This window comes from Otolemur garnettii, unplaced genomic scaffold (assembly GCF_000181295.1).
Source record: "Otolemur garnettii isolate 467f Iridium unplaced genomic scaffold, OtoGar3 scaffold00016, whole genome shotgun sequence".
NCBI lineage: Eukaryota > Metazoa > Chordata > Mammalia > Primates > Galagidae > Otolemur > Otolemur garnettii.
The window spans coordinates 18,329,824-18,344,107 of NW_003852411.1; the positions used below are offsets into that span (position 1 = coordinate 18,329,824).

The 14,284-nt window shown below is 41.0% G+C and overlaps 2 protein-coding genes and 1 non-coding gene across 3 annotated transcripts in view; all 3 read right to left on the minus strand.

Annotated features, from left to right (window-relative positions):
- Positions 1-2,761, minus strand: part of CACYBP (calcyclin binding protein) — a 12,227-nt gene extending 9,466 nt beyond the window's left edge. The window contains exon 1 of the mRNA XM_003785690.3: positions 2,515-2,761. Coding sequence (XP_003785738.1) covers positions 2,515-2,535 — 21 coding nt within the window. The 5' untranslated portion in view covers positions 2,536-2,761. The remainder of the gene's footprint in view (positions 1-2,514) is intronic.
- Positions 2,762-6,988: 4,227 nt separating this feature from the next.
- On the minus strand, positions 6,989-7,092 carry LOC111723881. The gene has a single exon (XR_002772326.1). It is a non-coding gene; the product is annotated as a U6 spliceosomal RNA (small nuclear RNA).
- Positions 7,093-11,629: 4,537 nt separating this feature from the next.
- Positions 11,630-14,284, minus strand: part of LOC111723821 (rab GTPase-activating protein 1-like) — a 4,137-nt gene continuing 1,482 nt past the window's right edge. Inside the window, exon 2 of the mRNA XM_023510851.1 lies at positions 11,630-13,739. Coding sequence (XP_023366619.1) covers positions 13,587-13,739 — 153 coding nt within the window. The 3' untranslated portion in view covers positions 11,630-13,586. The remainder of the gene's footprint in view (positions 13,740-14,284) is intronic.

The window sequence follows — 14,284 nt, forward strand, 5'->3', positions numbered from 1 at the left end:
GCCTGTGGTCCCAGCTACTTGGGAGGCTGAGGCAGGAGATTCACTTGAGCCCAGGAGTTGGAGGTTGCTGTGAGCTGTGATGCCACAGAACTCTACCCAGGGGGACAGCTTGAGGCTCTGTCTCAAAAAAAAAGAAATCACACTGATTCTAATACCAAAAAACTGAACATACTGAGAAGTAAAATGAGTGTACTGTTTAGGCTTGGTACATTTTTATTTTTTTTTGTTAACCAAGTCCATAGTCTGGTACAAGAGTTTTTTCCTTTTTGACTGGAACAGGAGTCTTTTTTCTACCAAATGCAGGAAAAAAACTGAGAATTAAGTAAGGAATTCCCAGGCCCTTTTATATTACCAGTTTGGGCTGAAACGTACTCTTTTGTAAGGTATCCACCCAAGCAACTTAAACCAGGCCCATTTTAGGTAGTTCCTCAGTTCTGTTATTTGCAGACTGGAAACCAGACAGGTGATCCTTTAGGTGCTTCTTCTGCATACATACTTTAAGAGGTCCTAGGTAGAGCAGTTTTTTATCTATTATCTTGCAATTTTCCTTACAGCCTTGGTATTCATTTGTTTTCCAAATACAAAAATAGTATTTACCTTTCATTTTACCCATGGATAGTCAAGCTTATCTTGTAATATATCTCCAAATTCTTCACTTGGAGACATTAAAATCAAAACACCTCAAAAATGAGCAAAAGACTTAAGCAGACATTTCTCCAAAAATACACAGATGGTCATCAAATACATAAAGATGCTCAACATCTTTAGTCATTAGCGAAATGCACATCGAATCCTCAAGACACCACCTGACAGACCCTAGAATAACAGAACACCCAGAAAATAACAAATATTGACCATGATGTGGAAAAAGGGGAACCTTCATACATTTCTTGCGGGAATATAAAATGGTGCCACTTTAAAAAGTCTAGTTTTTCAAATAGGTACCCTATGATCGAGCAATTCCATTCCTAGGGATACCGCTCAGAATTGAAAACATGCCCACACAAAAACGTGTACACAAGTATTCACAGCAGCATAATAGTCAAAAACGCAAATGTTCATCAACTGATGAATGGCTGAACAAAATGAATGTGCTATATATGGAGTGTTAGCCGTAAAAATTATAAAAGTGTGCCATGTGTACTGATAAATTCTATACCATGGGTGAACTTGAACACATGCTAAGGAGGTCAAAACCCTAGGACTGTACATAGTTTGCGTCCATTTATATGCAATACCCAGAATAGACAAACCCACAAAACAGAAAGTAGCTTAGTGGTTCTCAGTGTTAGGGGACCGAGGAATGGGGAGCAATTGTTTAAAAGACACTTAATGGGTTTCTTTGTGGGGTGGTGAAAATATTCTGAAACCAGTGGTGATGCTTGCATATTACTGTGCATAATATACCAAAAACCCACTTAATTGTACACTTTAAAATGGCTAAAAAGGTAAATTTTAGCTCAAGCAAACAAAAATGAAGTGCCTTTTAGTGCATATTTCTAAATACCTAAATTGAGAAATGCCTTCTTTCTAAGAGCAGTAAAATAACACTGAGCTATCTCATGTGCGACTGTAAAGCCACTCAGAGTTCTCAGGGCACATGGTACTCAAGGTCTATCTTAAAACTTGTAGTAAGATACTCTGATTAATACTTAAGACACACATACCTCCTAATTTTTCTTCATTTAAAGATTTCTTTTTTCTTAAAGATATTCGAGATTTCCCAGTATTCGTTCTTATTAGATACTGTAACAAACAGCACCATGTCTTTGCATCCTACTTACGGCCAAGTAAAGAGCAATGCAAGTCATATCTCCATCTTGTAACTTAACTAAGTCTCCAAAAAAGTTCATTCTCCACGTTCAGAGTTCAGAGAGCTTTTTTAACAGTCCAGTTTCCCACCGTTACATAGCAGATTGCTGCCTGCCAAGCACTAGTTTAAATATTCAGAAATAATACTTAATGTTTTAAAATTCTATGAACTAGATACTACTGTGGCACAAAGCAGCAAAATAACTTGCCCCAAGTAACACCGCTACTCAAATGCACTGAGCAGATGTGACTAAGAAAGTGCTGGGACAAGGACTTACCTTCCAACTGCCTTCTGCCACGAAATGACACTCGGTTTTTACAAACATCTTTAATTTAATGAAGAGTCCTGTCCTAAAGCTAATAAAATGGGAGAGGAAAGGGCCTGGGGGAAACGTGAAGGTGACCAGCCCTCACACATCCTCCATCGGCACTACCTGCACTCAAGAATCACGACACATCCCAGCCGCCCACCCGCACCAGGACCTGGAGCCAGGGGTCGCGGCAGGTGAGTGGGGTGCGAGCCCGAGGGGAAACCCGAGGCCTCAACACCGCAGGAGGGACTAAGGAGGCGGCCCCGGGGGAAGGCGCGAGATCGGGTCACCGCTGGGCGGTTCGGCACACACAAACGGCGCGATGGGAGCGAATGACCAGCGAAGCAGCTCCAGTTGGGGCCGCTGAGGAAGACGAGGCCGGACCCCTTACCTCTTCCAAAGCTGAAGCCATAGTGGGGCTGGGTCAGGCCGAAGCCCAAGCTGCAGCCACACACAGGAGGGAGCAGGAAATGCAGCGCCAAGCACGCTCACCCCGAGGGCAGACCCCACGGCACAAGTCGCAGCGCCCGCAGCCTGTGCGTACGCCCGACCCGACCTGCGCGCGATCACCGCCCACCCTCCGCACGCCCCAGCTCTGGAACCTTCGCGAGGCCGCCACCACCACCCACCGGGAGCACCGCCCGCTCCCCCAGCCCCGCCCCGTCGAGCCTGGCCCCGCCCCCCGCCGAGCCTTCCGGCAACGTCAACCTCTCGCGAGCTAGCCAGTACTTCGAGACGAGAACCGCCTCTTCCTCCCGCCCTGACAACAGCAGTGTTACGCTTCAACCGCGTTTGCCTGGCTGCGCAGCCGCAACTCGGAACGGCTGCCTTAACCCGGCCCCGGAAATAGCGCACCCATCTTCGGAGTCCGCGTCGGAAGTTGGCTGGAGAGTCGTTTGTTTTCGTCCTCTTCGGGAGTCAGGCCGCCATCTTGTCTAAGCTAGTGAGCTTACGCGAGAGAAAGGGGAAAGGAGGCAGTCTAGCTATGCGGAAGCGGGAATGAATGAATGCGTTAGGCCTGGAGGTTTCCTGAAGGGAACGGTTTAATTTTCAGTGGGTTTTGTCGCGCTGGAGACGTCACAGCGGTCTAGCATCTCTGGCGTGGTGGCGTCATCACTGGCCGCGGTAGTGGGTGGGGTTGGTTTGGGCACGTGACCGGCCCCGGGGTTAAGGTGGCTGGCAAAAGGCGACCTTGCTGTGACCGCAGTTTCCGTCCAGCCTTTGCCTCTGGCACTCGAGGAGCACGCTTTCCTGCTGCCTCAGACCTTTTCAGGCCGTTGAAAGAGTCTCTGGCGCTCCCCTTGGTTTCGTGAGCCTGTTAACTATTTAAGAAAATAGGAAATTGCTTTTCCTGGGTCTGTGTTCTGTCCTGGTTCTAGTCTCTCAGATTCAAGGAGATCCCGGAAAGCCCACTTTTCAGGTTATTTTAGTCTCTGGCATCAAGATGTCTGCAAGGCGGTTGAAATCTTAACCCTGAGAGGTCAAATAGCCCGCACGTTTTAGATCGCCCAAGATAATGACTAGAATCTGTAAGTCGGAAGGAAGAAACCTGCTAGAAAAATGGAGGCTATTATCGTAGTAAAAAATCGGAAGTAACTGTCCAGAAATAGGTTACCGAAACAGCCTGCGTGAATTTCACAAAAGAAATGGCGTTGACGTCTAAACCCCTCAAAGCTTTGGTTGGGGAAGACAATGACAAAAATGAGCCACCAGGGGGCTTTTGAAGTACAGGTTATGTTCCTTTTCTTGATTTGCATGTCGGCCAGATGGGTTAACTTTAGAAATACTAAGCCATACATTTATATTTGTGTGAGAAGTTTCTTTTTGTAGGTTATACAGACGGTCCAGCGGGAAATTTTCCAAGATACTAGGAATGTTACACTGATAGATAACAATTCTCAAGGTTCATGAAATGAACTCCTGGGATCTGTGTGTTTCATTGTGTATTAATTATACTTCAGCTTTTTAAATGTCCAACCAGTAACCTGGAATTATTAAATAATTTAGTAAGAACAAATATCCCATTACACTGGGTGAAAGCTTGACCTAATGCAATGAATGGTCATCACATTCTCTTAGTTGCTCGTGCCAAGGAGTCATACTTGGAGTTTTCAGTCACATGCCCTACATCCTATTTTATGGTATGTCTTGTTGGCATAATCTTCAAAATATGTCGAGAGTTAGCACCTTCCTTTTATATAGGAATATATTGAGAAACACCTGATATGATGAACCCCATGCTACCTCAAAATATGGCACCTTAGCACATTGACAGTTGTGGCAATTGCACAATTGTGAGAATTGTGTGCTAAGGTGCCATACACTGAAGGAATTCCTGTGCAAGAATGTCTCTAACCTTCCTTCATCTTGCCCTGAACTAGATCATTTGACCTTCCTGTGAGCGGTGCTGTCCATATACCTGGAGGAAAGGAGTATCCTTACCTCTGAAAACACAGACACAGGAATATGAACATGAGGCCCTGCTAAGTTGACCTCAGTTTATTAATCCTACATCACTCATTTTGCCCTCTCGGATTTTCCCAGAACTCTATTCTTCATCACATCTACCAAAAGAAACACTAAACTTACATTAAAAAGATCTGCATTTCGTTACAGGGACCCCAGCCAATAAATTTAAGATGAGTGGAAGGAAAAGGTATTTTTCCTAGCCTATGCACCCAAGACCAAGCCATCATTATTTTGTTTGAATTTTTAGCTTCCTCACTGGTTTCTCTGTTTCCCCACTGTGCCTTTATAGTTAGTTTTCCACAGAGCAGCTAGAGAAATCTTTTCAAATCATTATATCCCTTTACTTAAAAATCTCTCACAGCTTCCTATTAGGCTTAAAGTACAAACTGCTTACTGTGAACTTTAATGTTCATATGATCTTATCTCACCTTTATGAGCCTCCTGTCTTCACAGAACTCATCTCCCACCTCCCTGGTTTAAACAGTCTGGCATTTTGTCATTCCTTGAACCCACTAGATTTCCTATCGCCTTCAAGTCTGTACTCTGCTTTCTCTCTACCCAACCCAGAATGCTCTTCCATGTTTTTTCAATGTATTTAGGTCCCTAAAAAGTAACACTAGGGAGGCTTGTCCAGGCTGTGTTAAGTTTCAGTCAGAAGGAAAATCAGGGGCAGTGCCTGTGGCTCAGAGGAATGGGGTGCTGGCCTCATATGCCAGAGGTGGTGGGTTCAAACCCAGCCCGGGCCAAAAAATTGTAAAAAAAAAAAAATAAAAAAGAAGGACAATCAGTAGGAGGTGAATAGATATTTATATCAAGGAATTGGCTTACACAATTGGACTTGGTTAAGCAAGACCAAAATCCGCAGGCCAAGCAGGCAGGAGTGGAGGATACAGGCAGGTTCCCTCCACTCCCCAAATAGTTTGAAGGTTTTGTCCAGTGGAAGTCAAGGAGGGAAGAAGACACAAGCTGTCTGGAAAAGCAGGGTGACACTCCATGCTTTTCAGGGAAACCAACTGCAGTCCTGATTTTAAAGCCTTTGACTGATTGAATCAGGGACACGCAGGTTATCCGGGATAATCTTTAAGTGAACTAATGAAGGGCTTTAATTACATATGCAGAATACCTTCTCAGCAACACTTAGTGTTTGAATAGTTAACTTGGGAGCAAGGTAGCCAAGTTTACAGATCAAAACCATGGTGCCAATCACTCTATGAATTTTATCTTTACTGACCTTACTTACCCTTTCTCTCTACCCTCTTATCCTGTTTTATTTTTGTTTTGTTTCTGTTTGTAGACAGTCTCCCTCTGTTGCCCAGGCTGGAGTGCCACAAGGTCAGCAACCTCAAACTCCTGGGTTCAAGCAATCCTCCTTGCCTTAGCCCCTTGAGTACCTTAGACTATAGGCACCTGCCACAACACCTGGCTGATTTTTTTTTTCTATTTTTAGCAGAGATGGGTCTCATTCTTGCTCAGATTGGCTTAGAATTCCTGAGCTCAAGGGATTTTTCCTCCTCCTCCTCCCAGAGTGCTAGGATTATAGGTGTGAGTCATCATGCCTGCCCTCTGGTCTTTATAATACCTGAAATTTATTCCTCTTTTTACTATTTTAACAGTCATTCTCAATTGGGAGTGTTACTGGATTTTTGATACTGTATTTCTAGGCTCTTGGTCTCGGCGGTTTGAAGAATGAAGCGACGGACCACAGGATAGGTTTTATTCAACAGGTATAAGTGTTATAGCTCTTATAACAAGCCAAACCTCCTTGTAGAGTAAAATTAGCAGTAAGATAGGTTTTATAATACGAGTGTTACAGCTCTCATAAAGGAGCAAACCTTGCAAGTGTTTACAGCTTTTATAAAGGAGCAAACCACCTTGTGTTTACAGCTCTTATAAATCTGTGCTCAGGGTCTCTGGCTTATCTAGGGGCAGTTGTCCAATGAGCTTTTGGGGCTTGAAAATAGACTAATCGTGAATAGATTTTGAAAATGGACCAATCAGGGATGCACTGCAGGAATCGAAGTCCACGTGAGGAGACAGCACAGAGCCAGTGTCTTTCCCTGCACGTGTTCGGTTCTTTTGGCTACTGGAGCCTCTGTTGGGGGAGGGAAGCTCCCCCTTTTGCTCCAGCCTGCTGGTTTCTGTGCCAGCTGCCACCTAGGCAGAGCCAGCAGGTCCTCTAGCGCCCCTCTACTGGAGCCTTTGGTGGGGGAAGAGAAGCTCCCATCCACTTGCTCCAACCTGCTGGTTCCTCTGCCAGCTGCTGCCACCAAGGCAGAGGTGGCAGGTCCCCAAGCCCCACTCGGCTGAGCTGTCTGGGGCGCCACTTTTCTGGCATCAGGAGCAAATGTGGATATTTTGCTCTCCCTATCCTCATATATTTGACATTTAGGGTTGACACTGCTGGAGAATGTTTCAAAAATCTGAGTGTCATCTGTACACAGGGGCCCATACTAGCTTTCTCTGTATCATTTCCGTTTTAGTATATGCTATCAAAATGAGCCCTTTTGAAAAAATTTGACTGCTTTACCTTTAATGTTTAATATTACCTCATTGTTTAAAATTCTACATGGACCAAATGACATGTTTTTGGTTCTGGATTTGGGCCACAAGTTGTAATTTTACAACCTCTGATCAGTATTTTTAACTACATGCTGAATTCTAAGAGGAGCTGACCAATCTCTTGGCTTTCGCTTAGGTTCCGTGGATTTCCATAACAAAATACAAAGGCAAAGTAGACACCTTTGGGATTCTCTGAACTCTAAAAGTGCCTCCACTTTCAAGAGAGCTTGTCAAGTTCTATTTGAATTATATAGTATCACCCATCTTGCTATACCTTGAAAGATTAGCAGGAGTCACCTGATCCAGGATTAGCTAATCAGATGTTTGTACGAATTTGGAATTGGTACACTGAGATGCTAGTCCACCTCTGCTGACTATCTTGGTAGTTGTCTACTTAGAATCAGAACAAGCGTGTTTTCAGAGAGGGGAGAATAAATAAAGCAGGTATTACCTGGCAGGATGAGCAGAAGAGTGATCATAGAACAGTTGCTTGGAGTCCTGATGACATTCCAGTCCTTGTCCAGTGCCTCTTCAGACTTACCCATTTGGTCTTTGGGATCCATGATATAGATGGCCCTATTTCCTTTTAATTGACTTTTAAAATTACTAAGCTAGCTTTCAAGGGTTTTTTGTCGCTGAAACCAAGGAACTTCAATAGAGTGGAAAATAGGGCACTGCAGTGGTGCTATACAGGCTATGATTTTGCAAGGTATATTCTTTTTTTTTCTTTTTTTTATAGAGAGACAGAGTCTTACTTTTTCACCCTCGGTAGAGTGCAGTGGAGTTGCTCCAGCAACCTCCAACTCCTGGGCTTAGGCGATTCTTCTGCCTCAGCCTCCCAAGTAGCTGGGACTACAGGCGCCCGCCACAACGCCCGGCTATTTTTTGTTGCAGTTTGGCCGGGCTGGGTTTGAACCCGCCACCCTCGGTATATGGGGCTGGCGCCTTACTCACTGAGCCACAGGCGCCTCCCGCAAGGTATATTCTGTGTATGTTTTCTTTCAAAGTTGACAACTGTAGTGCCAGGTAAAAAGTGTTACATAAACACTGGGTTCAAATGAATCAGAGTAAAGCCCACTAAAAAAAAATTGAGAAAGACATATATGGACTTAAGAACAAATGTTTATTACTATTTAATGGGAATACAGGGGCAACACAAAGCATTAAGAACATCACTGGCTCACAAAAACAATCACCTTGTTACCTTCTTGGTTGCATTTGTTTATTGCACAAGGCTTCATTCACACAGGAAAAGAAGATACTAATCCAGTTCAAATTCATAATGATTATAAAAGTAAACATTTGTTGGAACAATGTACAATAAATTGCACTTTTTTAAACAAGCATTACATTTACATTTATAGAGTGTACTATACATAATACAGGGAGCTATGGAAACATCTAATTGGTCAGTGTTTAAATAAAGGAAGAGGTCGATCACTAATGTTTCTTTTGTAGTCACTTAGCACTGTTTGGACCAGGGATCCTCAAACTTTTTAAACAGGGGGCCAGTTCACTGTCCATCAGACCGTTGGAGGGCCGGACTGCAGGCCCAGGACGAGTCGGCCGCTAAGCAGGACAGGCAGCGGCCCCCAAAACACCTGGCGGGCTGGATAAATGTCCTTGGCGGGCCGCAGTTTGAGGACCCCTGGTTTGGACTAATCAACTCCTTTATTCTAGAACCTGTTTTCATTAGCGATGTCATGGGCAAAATCACAGAATTCATGAAAATAGTTCAGAATTTTTACTACCTCCTTGGCAAAGGAAAGGTGGGGATTTGAAAGAAAGGAAATGGAGCTGAGAAACTTTTCCCTCATTTGAACTAAGGATCCATGCATTATGCAAAGTACCAGAAATAGACAAACTGATGCAAAAGGCTATTGGGACATCTTGTATTCTGGGACCATCTCCAGCTTTATTCTTGTGCTTTCATGACACCAGAGTCTTTTGATGCATTTATAGTTGCACAATTCAATTTTTACATTTTATACGATATATATTAGTTATTAAAAATAATGGTATAGTGGAAAAGATTTTACATGTTAATTGCCAATGAAAAGGAAAATAAAATGTTCTATTTCTTGATGATTTTTAGATAAAGCTTTTCAGAATATCACTAATGATAAGCCACAAATGGGGTAGGTAGAATGCGATATATTGATGAAGATGTTTTTATAGCAGGTAGCAAATTCATTTAAAGATAAGCTGGACATGTAGTCTTTAAGATGGAAACATAGAAAGAAATGTCACACAACTGACTGTAGTCACCAAAAGTTCATAAACAGCCACTTTTCCCATTATAACCCAAGGACAGTATCTCCAATTGAGGTACAGCCCACACGGAAGTCCTCACTTGGTTAGATTCTGAAAGATAATTTAGCGAGTAGGTTAAAGGGTCTCTATTATATAGAAGCCTCTTTGGAAGAAGAATGTTTGGGGACAGTTCTAACTCAGTGTGACCTTCAGAATGTTGACTAGAGAGAAGTTAAATTTTATATCTAATAGGAAACACAGACCACAGAGCTGTTTCTAGCCTTACGGCTTTCATCACCCTGTCTTGAAATTTCAATGTGTATTTGGTTGCATGGCACCCAGGTAAACAAAAGAGGAAGGGAGGAATACTCTATAAAATTCCACCGCTCGCTCTCTCACACACACACGCATGTACACTCTCCTGAAAGTGTTCAGATCATACAACAGAATTTGTTCATTCTTTTATTTATTTCTAATTGAAGCAAGAGAATCAGAGCTAATTAAAAATGTCCTTTTGGCCAGACCCTAAAATCAACCACACAACTTCAGTGACTGATGCACAGAGTTGGTGGAATAAGTTAGTAGACTGATTTCAGCCAGGGGAAAAAAAAAGGTCAATGCCTTATATAGTTACATGTAATTCTTATCGTGGGCGACTGACTCCATTAAGGGTCTCTCTGTTGCTCTTATTTTTCTTTTTTGAGACAAGAGTCTCCTCTGTTGCCCAGGCTGAAGTGCAATGGTGTCATCATAGCTCACTGCCGTAACCTCGAACTCCTTGGCTCACGCAATTGTCTTGCCCCAACCTCCCAAATAGCTGAGACTACAGGTATGTGCCACCACACCAGACTAATATTTGTATCTTTTATAAAAATTGGGTCTCACTCTTGCTTAGGATGGCCTCAACTCCAGATCTCAAGCAATCTACCCACCTCAGCCTCCCTGAGTGCTAGAATTACAGGCATGAGCCACCTTATCTGGCCAAGCGTCTACTCTTCGTTTCCTTTGTCCGGATTTTTATATTCTCTTGGCTTTCTCACTTCAGCTAGGAAATGAAGCCACCAGTTATATGTATTAACTGAAAACTATTTTAAGAAAATGGAGTAGGGACTGGAAAAAAAAATATTAATACACAAAAGGAAAAGATTGAAATTTTTTTAAAAAATGAAACAAGATAAATACTATTAAATATCCTAACAGCAGTAGAAAGGTTGCTTTTCTACCTTATCATGGAAATTTAAGGAAGCTAATGAAGAACAAATTACTAATTTAATAACTGAGAGGGGAGAAGAGATATTTGTTGTCTGGAAAGACATGGTATTCCTATTAGTGTTTCTGATAGGCACTCATAAACAGAACATTAGGTAACAGAATATTTTTGCATTAAATTATACATAACTAAATATAACCAAATTATGACATGGCTCAGGATGTGGGAAGCTAGCAAACATATGCAGTGCAAAATTCAGCTTGGTTTCTTTCAGCTTTAAAGAATGTGTTAAGCAAAGATTCTCAAGATATAAAAGCTAATGAACTAAATTATCAAGTTGAATTTAATTAATTTATTCTATAGAATTTAATAAAAAGATAAATGATCACGTTTCAGATGTTGCAAGTATTGCATTTTTAGAAATATCTTTCATACAGAGTTAATTTCCTGGATATTTGGCTGATTGATTTCTAAATGAAATTTAAGAGAAAGAGGTGCAATTCTCAAATGTATCTTAAAATAAGTGAAAATAAAACTAGTAGTTACTTCATGCTGGGATGCACGTTTCAAACAATAGGCAGTAGAGGACACATTTGGAATATTGCTATCACAACATATTGTATGAACAATCATATCACATATCAAGTTATGAATTTTCTTTCCAATCTTTCACTATTGCTACTACTGACTCAAAGGCATTGCAGTGAGGGACTTATGGTACCAAAAGACATACTCAAGTATGATATGAGGCTGAAGAAAAAAAATGTAGGTTCTGCCTCATAGTCTTCTGAAAGAATAACAAAACTCAAAAGATAGATTTATCAAACTTTTTGGAATGTATGCACCTAGTGATTTTGTTCAAAGAAAAAAAAGGAGACTATGGAATTGAAACAGGTCTACAAATAAGAAATTGACCTACAGGTATTCTATTTCTCCCTCATCTGTACTTCAGGCATTCTGTGGAATGTACTTATTTTTGGAAGTTAAAAGGAGCTCTGTACAGAACTATGAAATTCACAAAAGAGCATCTTTAATTTAGCTGGCCATTTGATAAGGCAACTGGCACAGAGCTTCATAGAATCAAAGCATAAAGTACTGGTAAAGCTAACAGACTATGCTAAATGATTTACAGAAACAAGTACCAAGATAAAAATTTTCTAGCCACTATATTTTACAAAAAAAAAAAAAAATTAGCTTATCTAAACCACCATGTAGAGAATATTAAAGTCAACATAGATACTTGGAATGCTGGGTTCTTTTTCCTTTTGGTAAAAAGAAACTGTTATGATAAACAATTAAAAAGATTTCTGTAAGAAAAGTATTATCTGGTGAGTGTAACAGATAACAACCATGTAAATTGTTGTACGCACGGAGATGATCTAAACATGTACAGATGAAGGGGATTTCACTTTTTAGAACTTAAAAGATTACTTTAGCAGAAAAGATCCACCACAAGCAACTTGGTGTATCTTCCTGGGGTTGAGATGGCTCTTACTGAATTCTTGTATCTAACAGTGTGTCACTTAATTGCAACATATGGCACAGATGAGACTCACTCTGGCACTACAGAATTTAAGATCTTTTGCAAACAATATATTCAACAATGAAGCCAAGGATGAGTGTCAATAAATGTTATTGTACATATCTGATCATAGTTTGGTGTGAAAAGATCAGAGCACTCCAACATAGCTTAGAAAATAGGAAAATTACTTTTGCTCTTACCAAAGAATTTCTTGCAAGAACTATTTATCTAGGCATGTTAAATATAATTGAAAATTTTTTTCACCAATATTTAAACAATAGCTTTTTATGTTTCTGTGAGACAAGTATGTCTATAAAGGTTATATTCAGTCAAAATGTTACAAACTCATTTGTATCTCTTTTATCTACAGGTACCAATGGCACAGTTTTAGAGAGCTACAGAAATCAAGAAAAGTTGTCCAACATTAAACTAAGATAATGTAAAGCTGACCTCTATTTCCCATTTCAACAGTATGTCCTTTAACAAAATGACAGTATATTAGTGTTTCCTTAGCAAGTATGTGTCAACATTAAATGAAATACTCTGTCACTGGTTCTGTAGTCCACTCTAAACATGATGGCTGAAACTGGACCTTTCTAGGCTTCTCTGAGGAAAGTTCCCTGCGTCTGTGAGTTGCAATATACACTTTACTTTTGCCAGTAGTCACGTCTATATTCCTATTCAGTCATACTTAAGGACTTGCAAATCCTATATGTAGTTCTTAAAAGTATTTGTTAGAACACCAGAGCCCAAATGATTTTATCCTGCGTTTATCAAAATCTCAGTTCCTTTTACTTAGTCTGTATTCTCAATAGCCCGTCGTCTGTTACACAGTTCTTGGCACTTCATTCCCAGATGTACCCAACAGAAAATGAAAATAAACTAGTAATCTTTGGGGACTGTTCAATCCCTTGTCTGTTCTTTCCTTCAGACAGGATCATTTCTACCCTAGGAGTCACTTCCAGGTGGAAATGTGACCATGGTCATGACTAGCCCCACAGTGTGCTTTATCTAAATAAATCCTGAAAAATTAAGAAGTTTCAGTTTTTTTAATAACAAAGATCTTCCTATCTCTTCAACCTTGGAATAATAGTTGTCTCCATTTTTATGTAAATAAAAATAATTATGAATAATTAGTTCCAAATAAAAAGCATTTAGTTCTGAATTACTTGTTTTCCAACTAACCATCAGGCATATAAAATAATGTGTAATACTATTATGGATCTGATCATGGCCTTCTACGAAGAAGCTGGAAAATAGGTATTCAACATAAAATAGGTCATTTTAAACAACAACCCTTGAAAAGTGTCACACAAGAAAGACAGAGCTGTTGAAGATCCTGGCTTGCTTTCTGGCCTCCTTGACTTTCCTTCAAAGGGACACCAGGAATAATCCTCCTAGGTTTCCATTGCTTTGATCATTGTGCTCTTGTGCTTGGGTGAGGCTGGAACTATGTGCTCTCCTTGGGTGGTTGGGTGGCCTGTGGCGGCTGCAGTGGCTGGGTGCCTGTGGCCGTTTTAATAGAGTTCAGGGTTTTGCTAAACCAAGAGTTTTTTGCAGCTTGGATTTCATTCATAAGGGCTCCTCTCTGATGTTCAAGTTCCTAATTAAAGAAAAAAAATCATTTGAGTTATGTAATTGTTTTCTCTCTGTCAAAAAATTAGACTACAGATTTTTGGAATCCCCAGGTCTACTGTGTTTCCCTGAAAATAAGACACTGTCTTATATTTATTTTTTCTCAAGAAGACACACTAGGGCTTACTTTCAGGGGATGTCTTATTTTTATTAAGTATAATACAACAATCTACATTTATTCAAATACAGTTAAGTCATCTTCTTCTGGAATCTGACAGGGGAGCCGACCTTATTGGTGGGGTTGGTGCTAGTGATGCATGAACTCTTTTCCCCTAGCTGTTCCCAAGTGCGCAATAGGATGCCTGCGACTGCAGTTACCACACAAGCAACTGCGCAAGGGCGAACAGCTTGGTGAAAGGAGCTGTGGCAGATAAAAGGTATTCTAGTTTTCCTTACCGCTCCCCACCAAAATGCATGGCGTGGCTATGCAGATATGTTGCATAGCCACGCCTATCACTAGGTCTTATTATTGGGGTAGGGCTTATATTTAACAAATGCATAGAAATACTGCTA